The sequence below is a fragment of the Furipterus horrens genome, unplaced genomic scaffold, assembly GCF_987537825.1.
Source record: "Furipterus horrens unplaced genomic scaffold, mFurHor1.1.pri manual_scaffold_4, whole genome shotgun sequence".
Classification (NCBI taxonomy): domain Eukaryota; kingdom Metazoa; phylum Chordata; class Mammalia; order Chiroptera; family Furipteridae; genus Furipterus; species Furipterus horrens.
In genome coordinates this window covers 54,462,719-54,477,666 of record NW_028327174.1, presented here as the reverse complement: position 1 = coordinate 54,477,666, position 14,948 = coordinate 54,462,719, and the positions used below count along the sequence as shown (strand labels likewise).

At 47.4% G+C, this 14,948-nt stretch overlaps 1 protein-coding gene across 1 annotated transcript; it reads left to right on the top strand.

The window, feature by feature from the left end:
• The first annotated feature begins 10,688 nt into the window (after positions 1 to 10,688).
• On the top strand, positions 10,689 to 14,429 carry LACRT (lacritin). Its single transcript, XM_090273324.1, has 5 exons — positions 10,689 to 10,805; positions 12,016 to 12,069; positions 13,218 to 13,349; positions 13,717 to 13,818; positions 14,283 to 14,429. The coding sequence occupies exons 1-5, from the start codon at positions 10,751 to 10,753 to the stop codon at positions 14,354 to 14,356; spliced, it is 417 nt and encodes a 138-aa protein (XP_090129450.1). The 5' UTR covers positions 10,689 to 10,750; the 3' UTR covers positions 14,357 to 14,429.
• The last annotated feature ends 519 nt before the right edge of the window (positions 14,430 to 14,948 follow it).

Sequence of the window (14,948 nt, the reverse complement as noted above, 5' to 3'; positions counted from 1 at the left end):
TTTTGGTTTTTTGTTGTTGTTGTTGTTGTTGTTGTTTTGTTTGTTTTCAAAAAGCTTGGTTGTAAAAGGATTGGAAAGAAGCTAGACAGGTATAACATAAAGGAAACATTTTGTCTGTTTGTTTTTAAGATGCTTTGTGTTGAAGGTAGAAAGCCAAAGAGAGGGTCACAATTAACTAAGCAGGAGGTGAGGGGGGGCATATCCAGAGAGCAGGCAGGAGCCTCACCTTGTCTACCCATCTGAGCTTTTTCCACTTGAACTTCACAAATGCCCTGTTTATACTGCACACTGCAGGACAGAGTCAGAGAGATTATGTGACAGCTACTAAATGTCCCTAACCCTGTGGAGTAGGAGGGGCACATGCTTTTTCTTCCAAAAGAGGATGTCTTCTGCTACTATCACTACATGCCAATTGCCTCTTCATCTGTTGGGGGCCCTTGACCGCTGTGTGCCCCTCAAAACAACACCACACCTATGCATCTTTGTCTGGGCCCACACAGGGCCTGGCACAGAGAAAGCACCAAAGCCCTAGGATATGGAGGAGGGCAGGATCCACTTCCTACAGAGAAGATGCCTCAGGGAAGAAATAGGCTTTGTCAGGACCAGAAGCCACAGTTTGAAGTTAGCCTCAGCTCCCACAACTTGGGCCTGGGAATGGATGGAGGAGAACGATGACCAATCCTGACATACATATTCCTCAATAAACCTGTAAGATAAGGACTACAATTTCTAATCATCAAATGAAAACCTATTGAGGCAGGGCAGGTAAATTGCCTCTCCCAATGTCACATAGTAAATTATCAAGTCAAGTCACAAAGCCATATCTCCAAGGCAGGTTCTGTCATCCCAAAGCAAATACAAGTTTGCAGGAAGGGATTCTAAGACAGAGAAGAAGCATCTTTGGGTTTTCCACTAATCTAGAGTATCCACGCTACTGGCCACCATACCCCCGTTTAAAAGTCAAGCCAGGACTGACTACATCCTCCGGTTAATTTACCAGGAGTATTTTCTGGCATTGAAGATCATTCATTGAGACTGAAGACACCTTCATCAGGGTCTACAGAGGCTGGAGAACTCTGGTTCCAGTGTGGATACCCCCAGAGAAGATCCCAGCATCTCTGCAGTCTTAGTGAGGAGTACACAAGTGCCCTGGGTGCAGCCTCCTGGGGTGGGTTTGACCCACTCTGGGGAAACCATGGCCACTCCACTCCCTCCTGAGGAGGCTGAGTGTGACCTCCTGGTAGAAGGAAAGACTTCTGGGCACAGTCCTCCTCCCAGAGCCCTCCCCAGAAATCTCTCAGTCTTCCTCAGGACCCCAGATGCCACCAGAGATGGCAACCGAGGTGTTAGGTGGGAGAGGAGAGGCACAGAATGCCTGGATGCCGGTTGGGTCAGTGCCAGCTCCATAACAGCTGTCCAGGACCAGCCTGCAGCGAAGGCAGGAACCAGCCAGCCCCAGTCAGTCCATGTTGACTTAGGCTGGGAGAAGAGGAGAAGTGAACACACCACTGGAAGACTTGTTCCCGTTGGACCCTGTCATCATTAAAAGAGGCCCAGAGAGACAGGACAGACCTGCCAGACCCCACGATTTCTGAGGATTCTGTGGCTCACCTACTCTAGCACATGGACCGCATTGCTCCTCCTGGCAGCTCTGGCTGGGGCCCTGGCCTCTGCCTGTGAGTATGGCCCTTTCCCTGAACCCACCCTTAGAGCCCCCTGCCTACACACCCCTTCCCCTCCTTGGCAGAGGCAGTTCTCCCAAGCCTGTCTCTGCAGCTCCCCCTGCTTTCCACTGGGTTCTCCACACGAGGGCCTGGCCCTGGTCAGAGGAAGCCAGGCGCCCTCCAGCACCCACTGGCTCTACAGCTCCACAGTCTCTGGTTTGCCCACTCTGCTTCAGCCACTCCAGCATTCCTTTTCCCTCCAATGAGCCAGACCATTTCCCACCTGCCCACACTCTTACACATCTGCTTGCCCATTCTTTTACCCACCTGCTGTCAACCCCCTGCCATCCAGTCTCCAAATGCTTGCCCCTTTACCTCTCTGAGTCAATAGATTTCTTCAGAGCAGCCTCACTGAAGCCCTGGAATAGTTTAGGTCCCTATTTTCCATTCTATTGCCCCCTGCATTTTGCTTTTTTTGAACCATCACAAATGTAATTAGATCATCGTTTATGTAATTATGTTCATTCCTCCAAATGCCCCATGTCAGCTTCCCCAAGCAAAGACTGTCTATCTTCCTAGAAGCTGTATCCTCAGTTTCTAATAGAATGTCTGGTGTCTAATATGTGCTTTATTCACATTGCTGAAAGAATAGAGGAATGGAGGGCTGGGGTCCTCGATCATCACTGCTACCAGGTCATGTCCTATTTTAATTATGAAATTTAGACATCTAACAAGGTATGGAAGACAGTCAGAGAATGGTTCCATTTCCAAGGGGATGTTATGAATAGCCTAGGTCTGGGGAAAATAACAGAGAGAGGGACTTGGTTTAGATACCAAAAACCATTTCTGGTGGATCTTGTATAACAGAGATTTCTCTCCCGTCTGTCCACACCTGCGCTCCTGAGATTAGAATCTGGGGAACTCTAGGCAGCCCCAGTTGGATCTGACTTGCCTACTGAACCCTACTTGACATGGGCACTGTTCCCTACTTTACAGATGAACCAGAGACTGCCTCTGCCCCAGGATCAGTAAACCAAGAGTCCTTCCAGTCCCTCCTGCCACAGCCCTGGGTGAGAGGGCTAATGATTGGGGGTGTGATGGAGGAAAGAAGGGAAACAGAAGAGGGGTCCAGGGGAAGGAGGACTGGGATACTGACCTTTAGGAAACACAGAGAACAGAGACTTCCCAAAAGAATCGTGTGCTGGATCAGGACAGAGCCTAGGGGAGAAAAGGAGTGTCCTGCCTGGAAGTGGAGCAGAGAAAATGGAAAAGTCATGGAAGTTTGTCTTAAAGAGCAGGAGGATGACATTAGGTGAGTTCAGAGGTTTTCATTCCATCCCACCCTCACCAACCCTTTCAATTCAAAAACCTTTCATGTGGTTCCCCATTTTCCACCACATAACTCCCACTTTCTACACACCCATGATCTGGATCCAGGCTACTTTTCAAATCCAACTTTCCGAGACTCCACTTCTTGCATCCATCATCAGTCTTATGAATGACTTCCTCAGCTCAACTTCGGTTCTCCTTGATACCTTTCCTGGTCTAACATGCCTCTGGCCCCACATGCCTCTGGCCCCAGCTGCTCTCTGAAGTCCACCCACCACCACTCTAGTTAGATGGTAAGGCCTCAAGTTTTCTATGGTTTCGTGATGCAAATTTCTCCTTTTTATCTAAGCACCAGCCCACCCACACCTGCACTCACACACCAGTTTCCATCATATTGTGAGAGAGCGGAGACAGAAGTCTCAGAATTTGGGAGGTGGGGCTCAGTGGAGCATAGCCACTTTTCCTGAGAGATACCTAGTTTCTTAGTTATGCAAATGACTATGACCACTGCACTTGCCAAGGAGATGGGAGAGGCTTTGACGATAGAATGGTGACCAAAAAGCTTACGGGGGCCTGTGTGAGATTCTGCTAGTGGCCAGGACTAGTCACCACCCGGACTGTGTCACAGGCCATGATCAGGGATTTAAAAATAAGGCGGTAGCCAATGAAAGGAGAGTCACATGGTTTGCAAGGAGGTAGAGCAGAGGGCCATGTGGTTTTGAAAGGAAAGGCGAGGGGCACGGGGCCTGGGCTAGTAAGAAAGCAGGGACGCAGCTGCTTTGATCTTGTCAGCTCCAGCTGACTCAGAAGCCACTGAGAACTCTGCCTCACAGACCCAGACTCTTATCTGGACTCTTGGAGCTCAGGACATGCAGAGAGGACACTCTCTTAGGACTTGCTCCTTTCCTGGACTTCACCATGTTCCAGGGTAGCATGGTACATGTTTCCCTGGATTGTTATACGGAGGCTAATGACAGGTACCCCAGATCCTGAAGGAGACAGGTGACAGTGCTCCCATATGAACATCGTAAATAAAGACCCGTTTTTCTCAACACTAATTGTTAAGTCTCACACAAAGGCACTACATGAACAAACTCCACTTTGCTTGGTAACAATATGATTTTGCTCTTAGCATAGTTTCTTTCTTGGGCCACCACATTCCCCTGAGGGAGAAGCTAGTCAGTCCCTCAGCAAGAGCTCTCCACACTTGTGAGTGGGGAAGAGGGAGGTTAGAGGATGAAAACTAGGGGATGAGGGGTCTTGGTTCACCTTAAAGTGATGTGATCTTTCTGCCAGCATGACTTTTCCTCTCCCTGAATCATTTCACTCTAGAAAAAGGCCCTGAAGAGACAGGAAGCAGGAAAAGACTTGAAAGATGCTAAAAACCTAAAAGAACTGGGAAAGAAGGAGTGTCCCCTAAACGAAGATCCTGAGGGGGGTAAGGCAGGTAGGGAGCTATTATTCCTTCCACCCTCCCCTCTTGCAGTTTCCCACGAGGCATAAGCAATTGAAAAGACAAGTGCCGAATCTAGCCTTAGCCAAAAAGACACCAAAGCCATCAAGGAAGCAGAGGTCCATCCCTCAGGGTAGGTCTTTTTGTCAACTTCAGGATCTTAAATTAGGATGCATGGAGTCATAGGAGGGCGGCAGGGAGAAGGGCAGAAAAGGTGAAGGGGATTGAGAGGTACAAACTTGAACTTATATAGTCAATAGGGAATACAGTAATAATATTGTAATAACTTTGTGTGGTGAGAGGAGGTTACTAGGCTTATCATGGTGATCAGTTCATAGGTATATAAATTCCTAATCACCATGTTGATCTGAAACTAATATAATATTGTATGTTAACTATACAACCTTCCCCCAGCCTCACTCCCAAGCATAAACACAGGGAAACAGATACACCCAGATAAGCCCAGTGTGTGCATGTACTGGGGACAGGGAAGGGGCACATGCTTGTTCCTGGGTTTCTGGGATAGTAAAACTTGCTGTATGCACCATCCTACCTACCTTCCCATTGGTTCCCTCAGTAAAGCCACACTATCTTAGGGGATCCTGTGGTGCCTAGGCTGGGGGGAGGGTGGGGGGAGGTTCTCTTACAAATAAAGCAACTCTTTTGCCTTGAATCAAGATCCAGCCTAGAGAATTTACAGGAGGAAAGAGAAAGAATTATTAAGGGAATCACAGAGCAAGTACTACATACAATCAATGCCCTAAAAAACCAGGGTGAAGGTGAGTCTGTCCCAAAGTAAGGCTTTCTGGGTCCCAGTATAAGCATCCCCACTCCTCCCCCAGGCCCATGCCCCCAACTCCACCCCATACTGAAGGCCTGGAACTGCCCTCAGTCCCTGCCCATGGAAGCTTGCCTCATTTTGTGCCTTCAAATGGCTCCAATTTCTAAACTACATTCAAACCACATGGTTACCTAATACCAGGTCCCCCTCAGCTCTTACTTCCAGCCTTCTCCTGAAGAGCCTGCTTGTTTCCCTCCTCTCATTCCTGGCCAGGTAGGGGGAGAGGGCATGTCCTTCAACCCCGAACCCTGGCTTTTGACTCCAAGTCTCCGTCTGGACATTGCCAAGTGAAGTAGCAGGACCACAAGGGATCCACGAGAACTGCTTAGATCACAGGATGGAGGAGGGCTGGCTCTTTGTTCTTTGAGGACTTGCTCTATGGTTCCCTGGAGCTTACCACTTTACATGTTTAGATATCAAAAAGAAATCAGGAAGAAAAAATGAGAGTTCTTCATGTTAAGGTCTAGAAAAAGCTTTCTGAAGTTACACATTACACACTTTTTTCCTCTGGGCCCTGCCTGATATTCACTAGCCTTCCAAAATTAAAATATCAAGGGGCACTATGATGGTTTATTTTATGTGTCAACTTGGCTGGGCCACAGTGGTCAAACATTATTTTGGATATTTCTGTAAGGGTGTTTTTGGTTGAGATTAACACTTAAATTAGTGGATTTTGAGTAAAGCAGATTGCCCTTCGTAATATGAGAGGGTCTCATCCAATCAGGTGAAGGGCTGAATAGAGCAAAAGACTGACCTCCCTGAAGCAAGAGGTAATTCTGTCAGCAAATGGTCTTTTACCCTGAACCACAACATCAGCTCTTCCCTAGGTCTTCAGCCTGACAGCTTTCAGCCTGGAACTACAGGTTTTAGACTAGCCAAGCTCCATAATCATATAACCCAATTCCTTAAATAAATAAATACACACTCACACACACACGCATGCACACAGTTGGTTCTATTTTCCCTAGAGAACCCTGACTAGTGCAGATACTGATTAGTTAGGACTTGAGAAACTTACTGTTACAGAGACCTAATATTCATTACAAACTGGAATTTAATATTCAAGGAGAGAGTGGTGATTAGTAACACAGACCCCGGAACCAGAAGGTCCATGTTGGAAGCCAGCTCTGCCACTTATTAGCTCTGTAATCATAGGCAACTTCCTTAATGTGCCTTTGCTTTAGTCTCCTCATCTGTAAAGTGGGAGTATTAATAGTACCTACCTCATTGTGTTGTTATGAGGATTAAATAATATTAAAATTCATAAGGCTTGAAGAACAGTGCTTGGCACGTGTTATATGTTGTGTGTTTGTTAAAGTAAAGTTGGGGTTTTAAAAACTCTGCTTCATTGCTTTTTCTTCATACCTCCTCCATGGGCCAAGGCGAATAGTCAAAAGCAACAGGGGAGTGTGGCAGAGCTTGGGCAAGCCCACAAGGGCTTAGCAGAGACAAGCCATGTGAACCACAGCAGTCAGGGTAAGATGGCCCTGTAGACACAGCCATGCCTTGGATGTGTGAACTATCTACCTCAAGGGCTCTGGGTCACTTCTTCCCTTTGTGGTCCCTGTTACTTCTCCTACCCCAGGAGAAGGTTTCACATGTAGGAGGGGACAGGGAAAAGACATTCAGCACAGGTCAGATGGAGTGAGGTGTATCAGTCAGGGTCTTAGCAGAAAATGAATGGCACATTTGTTACAACAACTATGACTTTTTACAGATTATCTAAAGTTTAGCTTTATTATCTAGGTGACCTTAAACATTATTCAGAAGAGGTTCTTTAATGAAAGAATTATATATTTACAGAGGTTTAAGTAACGACTAGCAACAACAGGAATCCATTGCCATCCCTAAAACTGAAGCAGGATGGGAAGAAATGGTTTTCCTTGATACCAGTTAGGAGAAGGAGCTGTGAAACCAGGGCCACTAGATAGAAGCTACAGGCATACAGGAACACTGCCATTGCCACACCATGCAATATTAATTATTTGTGGCTAAATAACCAATTGTTCCAAAACCTAGTGGCTTCAAATAGCATTATTTCCTATCTCACAGTTGCTGTGGGCCAGGAGTCAGGTGCAGTTGGGTCCTGCACTCAGAGTCTCTGACAAGGCTGCAGTGAAGTTCTCATCAAGTCTATGAAAGGATCTGTTCCAAGCTCAGTCACATGATTGTTGGCGGGATTCAATTCTTCTAAAACTGCTGGGCTGAGGTCCTCCATTCCTCCTGGCTGCAGGCTAGGGCTTCCATCAGTTCCTGGCCACATGGGCCTGCTCACACCATGGCAACTCACTTCACTGGGGCAAGCGAGTTTAGAAGATCCAGAGAGACAGACAGAGAGAGAGAGGCAAAATAAGCAAGATAATACTCATAGTCCTTTTATAAAAAATTTCTATTTAATTTATTAGGATGACATTGGTTAATAAAATTATGTAGGTTTCAAGTGTACAGTTCTATAACACATCATCTGTATATTGCATTGTGTGTTCACCACCCAAAGTCAAGTCTCTTTCCATCACCATTTATTCCCCCTTCACCTTCTTCTACCTGCCCCCTCTGGTAATGGTAATCACCATACTGTTGTCTGTGTCTATGAGTTGTCTTGTGTTTTTTGTTTTTGTTTTTTGTTTGTTTGCTTAATCCCTTAACCTTTTTCACACAGGCCCCCAACCTCCTTCCCCTCTGACAGCCCTTATTCTGTTCTCTGTACCTATGAGTCTGTTTCTATTTTGTTTGTTTATTTCGTTCATTAGATTCCACATATAAGCAAAGTCATGTGGCATTTGTCTTTCTCCGACTGGCTTTTTTCACTTAGCATAATACTCTCCAGGTCCATCTAACAGTCATAGACTTTTATAACCCAATCTCAAAAGTGACAGACATCCATCACTTTTGGATTTTCCATTTGTTAGAAGCAAGTCATTAGGTCTAGCCCAAGCTTAGGCAGTGGGGAGTACTCAAGAGCATGAGTACCAGGAAGTGGGGATCTCTGCAAGCCACGTTAGAAGTCTACCTACCACACATGCCAAAGCAGGGAGGGAGCAGGAGGAACAAATGCCTAGACCAATCTCTCTTTCCATTTTCTGATCTCCCACCAGTACATGCCATTGGCCGAACCCAACCAGAGGGTAAGGAAGCCCAGGTAACACAGCCCACAAAGGTCATCCTTCCAGACCATGGCAGAGATGGGTGGAGAATAGTTCTGAGGCAGGAAGGGGAGGGAAGTTGGATGGACAGAGAATTACCAGCACATGAGAAAAGACACAGATGGGCAAACTGACAGTCATAATGGAGGTCAGATACCATAGGAAAGACAAGACGTCAAAGAGATAGCCCCTCATACAGATACACGGGGTGCATCTCTCTTCTTTAATATATATATCCAATTCTTTCCCAGGCCTTATAACTTGGGGTAACATTGGAACTGGGCCATGTTGTAAAGTTGTGAATTTTTTCTATAGAACAAGTGTCCCTACCTCCACATCACCCCCACTTATGTCAATACCTGTCTTTTTAATTCCTGAGGCAAAGAGAAACATTGGGAGAGGAACGGGAATGAGCAGTGACATTTGGAAAGACCCAGCTCTGTGACAGCTCTAGTGTCAATGCCAAAGTCCTAATTTCCTCTTAGAAAAAACTTGTGCAAATATCATAGTTTGCTTCTGTTGACTTCTTTTAATGTGCTCAGGGAGACTGTTTGGGATCTAGAATCAGAGCTTCTCCTTGTATAGTGTACATACGGACACACACACATGCACACACACCCTAGGGCACTCTGCAGTTAAAATTTTCTCCTGTCCCTCAGCCCAATCCATCACCTTCAAGGCTCCCAGACCTGGACCCTCAGCTGGGCAGTCAGTTGCCGAGTCCTGTTCCTGTGTTAATTCGATGCTTCCCTATTCTTCATTTACTGACCATCATTAGATGTCAGATCAATTTCAAATATCAAGCCACACAAGGAGTAAGTGGGGGAGCAATTACTTTAACCAAGGTTCCACAATCCATGTCTGGAGCAGATCAGCTGCCTGAATGTGACAGTCCTCTTACCTCAAGGTGAAGGATAGGTGAAATGGTCTGAAAAACTCATTCCTCACACCTGTAATGCCCCACCCCTTTATCTCCTGAGGAGATTAATGCTATAAACCCAGGCACCCAAAGTACCCTCATGTCAAAAACCTTCCCCCCCCAAAAGAAAACTTCCCAATACCCCCTTTTCCAGACAGATCTTCAGGGCAGCCATAAGGCAGAGAAGCTTGCAGGACCACCCGGGGCCTGATGAGAACGAACACTAGCAAATGAAGAATCACAGATTTATATCCAGGACCCTATTCTCCACCCATCAGCTCCTCAGCTGGCTCCTGTTACTCCACAGCCCCATTTGACTTAGTGTTTAGCACCAGCATGAATTGAACCTACCCAGAAAGATGAACCTCTCCAAAGTTCAAGAATCCCACACATCTCCATAGAAATGTATTGTCTATAAAATGCTCTGCCATATGTTATCCCACCACTCTTCTGTACACAGGAGCTGTAACTCCTAGATGACAAGTGAAAATCCTGAGTTTAGCAGCATATGACAGTACAATGTCATGTAAATGATAAAGGCAGAATGCAGAATCCAGGCCTCTTGATTCCCAGCTCAGGGAAGGAAGAATTCCCAAATCAAAAAGAAGTACCTACTTTTCTGGACCATGGGTCAGCTCCTCACTTGAAGGAAAAGCTAAGGCCCAATTTCAGAGAATCTTCCCTCAACCAGGAGTTTTTCTCATAAATGTGGGATGCCATTGGTTGGGCCCAAACATAGAGGTTGACAGGGGAAGTTCCTCCCATGGGGAAGATAACTTCAAAACAGAGGACAACTCCAGAGAAGGCACATGGCACACGTGCTTTCAAAGCTATCTCCTCAGGAGGAGAAAGGAGCCATGAACTCAGTATCCCAATAATCCTGAATGTGGCCTCCCAGGGAATGGCGCTCACTTAGCCTGGAGAAGCCTTCAAGCCCCTGCTCTGGGTCCTGTGGACATCTAGGCAAAAGGTGGCCATGTGATCTCCAGATCCCCAACCTCTTCCTGGACAGATGTCAGGATTTAGAATCCTACCAGTACCCTCAACAGACATTGTAGAATCTCCCCAAACCAAACCTGCTCTGCCTCCAGTCCCTGAGATCCCAGAGATACGAAACCAGAGAGGGCAGGTGGGTGGAGAAGAGGGAGGAAAGAGATGGCTGAAAGTCAACAGGGAAAGGACCTCCCGGCAAGGATGCCAGGTGTCAGCCAGCCCCAGCTCACTCTCGTTGACATAGCAGGTGACAATCTGGGGAAGAAGGGGAGGAGGATGCGGTAGTCACACCCCTGCAAACTTGTTTCCCATTGGTTCTTTGTATCCTTAAAAGGGCACAGCAGTCCCAGCACCATATTCAGGACCTGCTGAGGATTCTGTGGTTATACTCACTCCTGACCCTAAAGCATGAGATTGTCGACTCTCCTTCTGGCAGCTCTGGCTGGAGCCCTGGTCTGTGCCCGTGAGTATGGCCCTCCCCTTGCACCCACCAGAGTCCTGGCAGTCCAGGGCAGCCCTAGCTCCTGTCTTTATGCCTCTTTCTCTTCCAAGTGCTATCCTTGCTGCTTCTGCCTCTGCAAGTGACTCCTGTCCCCGATTCTCCACACGTGGCCTCTTTATCCCACCGCTCAGGGACCCAGGAACCCCCTGGCCCTGCCTGCTTTCTGGCCCATCTCCCCACCTCCTTTACCCACTATGATTGTCACGCTGGCCTTCTTGCAGGGTCTCTGGGCCAATGCATATGCTGGGCAGGTTGTTCCCTGCACAAGGGTGCCAGGCAAGGGGTGGTGGGGGCTGAAAGCTAGCCCATGTTCAACTTGCCAAGCAACATACCCTGCCCATGGCTGTCTCTCAGGATGCCTTTTCTAATTGCACAAAAGCAGTATTTGGGCCAGTACAACCCTGCCATTCTTCAAACTTTAGGATCTTCCTTCTTGCTCTTCCTTCTGCCTTGGATGCTTTATCTCTCCCTGTCTCCTTCCCCCACCAACTCTGAATGTCACCTGGCCAATGTGTTCTCATCTGTGAAATCTCACTTTAGGTGTGAATTCTTCAGAAAAGTCTTCCTCAAAAAATTTATGAAGGATCAATTAGACCTCATTTCCCCTTATCACACCATCACACCGGAAACTAAATAATTACATAATAAAATATTAGCTCTGTCAGGGCAGCATCTTGTCCACCTTTTTCATCGTTGAAGCCCCTTCACTTAGCAGAGAGCTCTGCATAAATGTTGTATTGAAAGAATAAGAGGAATTAGGGCTGGAGTCCAATCCCATGAACCACTAGCACGTGGCCGTGTGGCCCCATGGCCCCGTGGCCCCATGGCCCCTGCACTGTCACCCCCTGCTACCGCAGGCCACGGCCGGCTGCCTGACACAGTCTTAGGTACCTTCACAAGCCAGAGGCAGTTCAGGAGGAGGGCAGTTTTCAGAGGAGTATTACCCTTCTCTGAGGAGAGCCTGCTTCAAAAAAACTTCAGAGGAGTTAAACACCAGAAAGACCACCCTGATGGACCTACTGGTGTGGCAGAAGGACACGTTCAGCCAACAGGGAAATGTGTCCCTGTGTCCACAAATGTTCCTGAGAGCTCAGGATTGGGAATGGGAGGGAGAGTGGCTCCCGTGTGAGTCAAATTGAGTCATCACTCTCATCTCTCTTCTCGGTTGCAGAAGATACCACTACTGATTACATTCAAGATGCTGTGGATGAGCACTCTCCAAGCCGTGAGTCTTTCTCTCCCTCTGGCCCCTACCCTGGGGAAGGTCCAACAGATGGGATGTCAGTGGAAGCTCGGGGAGAAGTTCAGGGAGAGGAGATTGGGTCCTGCTCTTGGCGGTAGTGGGAGGAGCATGGATTAGGGTGGGACAAGTGTAAGGAAGAAGCAGGAGAACCCAGACAGGCATGCTTTTAGGGAGAATGGGGAAAAGGTTTATTGTGAATAAAAGGGAGAAAGAGATGGAGTTAAATAACAAGGGCAATAGCACACACAGTATTCATATCTTTACAAGCAAACACCTAGTGTGACTCATAGCTCCTTTGCAAGGCGCCTGCTATCTGGCCTCAGACCCCATTTCCAAGCCTCTTTTCCCTGCCTTCCCTTCATGTACCACCCATATCCACTAAATTGAATGAACTTCTTTGCATTTCACCCACCTGTCCCACACATGCCGTCCCCTGAGCCCTTGCTGACTCCCTGCCCCTAAGAAAGTTCCTTTAGAACAACCTCCCTGCCAAGATCCTGCCTTCAAGACCCATTTTCTCTCTACTGTGCTCTCTACCATGCCCCATACCCCTGCCCCAATTCCTTCCCAACCCTGAGAAGCTCTGTCTGAGAAGCTCTATCTTAGTCCATTCGGGCTGCTACAAAAAATAACCATAGACTAGCTTAACTAACAGAAATGTATTTTTCATAGTTCTGGATGCTACAAGTCTGAGATCAGGGTGCCAGCATGATCAGGTTCTGGTGGGGACCCTCTTCTGTACTGCAGGCTGCCAACTTTTCATTGTTTCCTCACATGGTGGAAAGAAGGGAAGAGAGAGCTCTCTGTGGTTCCTTCTACAAGGGCACTAATCTCATTCTTGAGGGTTTCACCTCATGACTTAATTAACTCCCAAAGGCCCCACCTCCCAATAACATCCCATTGGAGGCTAAGATCTCAGCATATAAATTTGTGGGAGACACACACACTCAGTCCATAATAGGCACATAGTGTATAGCAATCCCATCTCCCATAAGAGGGAGGGTTTATGCCCTACCACTTCTATATCCAGGCACCCAGCACATATTAGGTATCTGAGGCCCTGCCACGCATTCCTTGGGGGAAAAAAAGTACCTGAACTTGCTTAAATCAACAAATTGGTATGTTTGTAGCTGAACTTGAGACCACAACTCCAGCAAAATCTACTTCACTCCAAGAGACAGCCATGGCAGCCCAGAAGACTTCGGGAGCAGCTCAGGGGCCAACCAGACCCACGTTACAGAGGCAAGGACTAAATACCCTGAGTAAGTCTCTGTCTTTATACCAGATAACAACCTGGAGAAGTTTCTGGCAGCAGGTCTACATGATGCCTCTACCCACAAAGACAAACCCAGAAGAAGCAGACATTCATTCATTCGCCTGAACACAAGGCAAAAATAGGGTGAACACTGCACCCCCACACAGAGTCTCTGTAATAGTGGATTTTGCTGCCTGCACTCTACACGTTTTCTTTCCTGGCCCACCCACTTTCCTGTGAGAGAAGCTGGGTGTCTCAGCAAAACTTCTCAACTTTCGGAATTTATAAAGGGATAATAGCGGGGGGGGGGGGGGGGGCGTCTCTTTAAATGATGTAGCTTTTCCCATGATGTGATTTTTCTGCTCCAAAATTAGAATCTGCGATAGAGAAAGGTCTCTTGCTGGCAGAAAAGGCCTTTGATGGAGCAGAAAAGAGACTGAATGAAAAAATTCAAGATGGAAAAGAGCTAATTGAAGGTGAGTGTATCCCAAGGCTAAGCCTTGAGGGAACGGAAATAGTCACTGCCCGCCGTCCACCCATCCACCCGGAAGGGGAAGGTGGACAAGATCGTGCCCCCACCACCCTACATAGGAGACCTGGAACTGCCCAGCCCCCAGCCCCTCCCTATTGAAGTTCCCCTCATTTTGTGCCTTCAAGTGGCTCCAGTTTCTCATCTACATTCAAAATGCACATTTGCCCAATACCAGATGCCCCTGAGTTCCTATCCCCAACCTTCCCATTCCTCTTCCTCTCACCCATTTCCAGGCTTGGGGAAAGGGTATGTCCTTCATCCTCTGGTGAATCTAACCTCTCTCTGACCATGTCAGGCCCCTGGGAGTGCAGTGAGGTTGGAAAGAAGAAGATGGAGTTGAGGAAGATGGAAGAGGTGGATGGTGCCTGGGGACCTTCAAGCCTCATTCTCATCTCTGCTTTCTTCCAGATGGAGCTGACTTTGTGCAAAAACTGAGGGATATTATTTTGGATCCAAGAAAACTGTGGTTTCTGCGTAGATGAAAAGAATGGGATCTCGGAACTTAATGCCTTAAACACATGTGCCTCCTGGAGCAATTAAACTGAAAGCATGCAACTATTGTGTGCCCGTGCTCTGTGGGGTGGGCCCTGAAGGAGAGAGGAAGGAAGCCCTGCCTGGAGCCCAGGTCCTGAGCCAGTCACAGCCTGCCTTCAGGACATTGCCTCTAACAAGCCCTTTTAGTCACACTGAGCCACGGCCACATGTGCTGGGTGTCCTCCTTACTCTTCACACAGGGTTCCTAATGACATTTAAACATTTCCAAAAACTAAGTCAACCTCCAGAGAGCCAGGATTTGTCATCCTGAAAATAGTCAAAGCCTGAGCCATTGGTACAAAACCCACTTTCTTGTGCCATTATTAAAAATGCATCCCTCCTTCCTTCCACTCATAATTTCCACACTGGGTCAAAGTGAAGACTAATTAGATCAGATCAGTACAATAGTGAGCCACTGATTGAACCCATTACAATTATCCATGTGATTGTTCTGCCTCCCTTCTTTCCCTCCACCTCTGTCTGGGACCACACTTAGCACACAGGTAAATAGGGAAGGAGCACTCGTGGCTGTAGAGGAAA

Bases quoted from the DNA above. Each gene is read 5' to 3' on its own strand.
- LACRT (XM_090273324.1), top strand. From the start codon at position 10,751: ATGAGATTGTCGACTCTCCTTCTGGCAGCTCTGGCTGGAGCCCTGGTC. The intron at 12,070-13,217 runs GTGAGTCTTTCT...GTATGTTTGTAG, and splicing joins GGATGAGCACTCTCCAAGCC to CTGAACTTGAGACCACAACT. The intron at 13,350-13,716 runs GTAAGTCTCTGT...CTCCAAAATTAG, and splicing joins GCAAGGACTAAATACCCTGA to AATCTGCGATAGAGAAAGGT.